The sequence below is a fragment of the Nestor notabilis genome, unplaced genomic scaffold, assembly GCF_000696875.1.
Source record: "Nestor notabilis isolate BGI_N333 unplaced genomic scaffold, ASM69687v1 scaffold10546, whole genome shotgun sequence".
NCBI classification, from domain to species: domain Eukaryota; kingdom Metazoa; phylum Chordata; class Aves; order Psittaciformes; family Psittacidae; genus Nestor; species Nestor notabilis.
Window position 1 is genome coordinate 31,519 of NW_009931522.1, and position 2,029 is coordinate 33,547.

The 2,029-nt window shown below is 41.8% G+C and overlaps 1 protein-coding gene across 1 annotated transcript; it reads left to right on the top strand.

Annotated features, from left to right (window-relative positions):
* The first annotated feature begins 214 nt into the window (after positions 1–214).
* On the top strand, positions 215–1,204 carry MAS1 (MAS1 proto-oncogene, G protein-coupled receptor). The gene has a single exon (XM_010015950.1). The coding sequence runs from the start codon at positions 215–217 to the stop codon at positions 1,202–1,204; it is 990 nt and encodes a 329-aa protein (XP_010014252.1).
* The last annotated feature ends 825 nt before the right edge of the window (positions 1,205–2,029 follow it).

A 2,029-nucleotide genomic window follows, 5' to 3' on the forward strand; every position in this document is an offset into this window, starting at 1 on the left:
AACATTGCCAAGAGTAGTTCCAACTGGGTTTCAGCTAGCACCAGTATATGAAAGCTGGTTTTCCTTTTGCTAAAGCTTTCAGATATGACCAGAAATTGTGGGTCCACAAAACAGAAAGAAAAGGGGGAGGGGTGGAGCACAACAATGCTCACAGTATATTTTTATACATATTTACAGAAGGAAGAGCTGTGCTATCCAAACTTGACCTTTCCCCATGGATGAGTCAAACATAACGTTTCATCCCAGCGAAGGCACAGAGAACATCTCAATGCACAGAAACATTTCTACACAGGAAAGGGTCTGGGAGATATTGACCCCACTTTGGGCGATTATGATCATCTCCTTCCTGGGTTTTTGTGAAAATGGAATTGTCCTCTGGTGCCTCTGCTTCCAGATCAAAAGAAACCCATTCACTGCGTACATCACACACCTGTCCATTGCTGATATCTCCTTACTGCTTTGTACCTTTATTCTGTCAATTGAGTACATTGCTGGTTTTGGATTTGCATATGGTTTTTACTATTACATAACCACCACACTATCTATTGTCTTCCTTCTTGGATACAATACTGGTCTCTATCTCCTGACAGCCATCAGTATTGAGAGGTGTCTGTCTATTGTTTACCCCATCTGGTACCGATGCCACCGGTCGCAGCACCAATCGGCAATTGTGTGTGCAATTCTGTGGACTTTCTCTTTTCTGATGACAGTAGCTGAATACTTAACATGCAAAGATGATTCGACGAAGGAACAATTCGACGATGGCAACCACTGCCAAGCACTGCTCATCTTCACATGGATCCTGACTTTCATGATCTTCATTCCTCTAATGATTCTGTCCAGCCTCATCTTGGTTATCAGGATTCATCGCAACTCCCTGAGACCTCATTCGTCAAAGCTCTACATCATCATTGTGGCCACAGTCATTGTCTTCCTCATCTTTGCCATGCCTATGAGGCTGTTGTATCTTCTGAATTACCACCACTGGTCGTCTTTGCTCAGCCAGCAGAATCACGTCACCATTGTTCTCTCCACCATTAACAGTAGCATCAACCCCCTTGTTTACTTCTTCGTAGGAAGCAGCAAGAAGAAGAGATTCAAGGAGAGCCTCAAAGTGGTTCTTAGTAGAGCACTTGCTGATGGGTTGCGGCCGAGAAGCCAGGAAGTTGGCATGAGTTTGGATATAGCTGAAACAATTTTCTAAAGCTTAGGGGGGAAACTTTAGGAACAAATAATTGGATGTGGAAGGTTTAAAAAACCACTGCAAAACTAAAAGTATTTTTCTTCCATAGAATGTAAAAAGCAGTGGTGAAATAGTATTGTTATCTTTGGTGGTTGAGCAATGGAAAAATATGGACTAGAATAAAGATAACTTTTATTTGTATTTTCTTAATTATTCAAACACATGCTACATCCTGATGTGACTATGTCAGTCAAAGATACCACAGTGGAAAAGAGACAGGCCAACAGAGAATATATAAAAAGGACACACAAATATGTTATAAATAGTGTGACATTTATACAAGCGCTGAGCACCCATAAATGCTATTGAAGTCATCAGGGCCTGTGTGTGTTCACATTTTTAAAAGTCAAACCCACTAAAGGCAGGATTCATGTTACATACTGGGATTTAGTTTTAATGGTTTCCAGTTTGTTTAAGTGCGCAAAAGAGCTGCTCCCTTGGGGAAACAGAGGAAGAAATCCACGTATGAGAGTAAGTCCCCATACATACCCGAAAACATACAGTGCAGCTTTGGTCTAGCAAGACCTTTAAGTATATATTAAATGGTCAAGTCCCTCTGTGGTTAAGGGGCTACACTGAATAATCTCCAGTGACACCAGCATTTCTCTGGGTCCTTGGATAATTTGGTACCTTACGCACAGGACTAGCTGGCAACATAGGGATGCTGTCAACTCACAGAGGGCTTTTGCCTTAATTATGAAGGGTGGGGCTGGCTTATCCCCAAAATGTCAGCATTCCTGTAGGTTTAGTTATTCAAGGAGTCTATGAGAAAGTCAGTCCCAACAC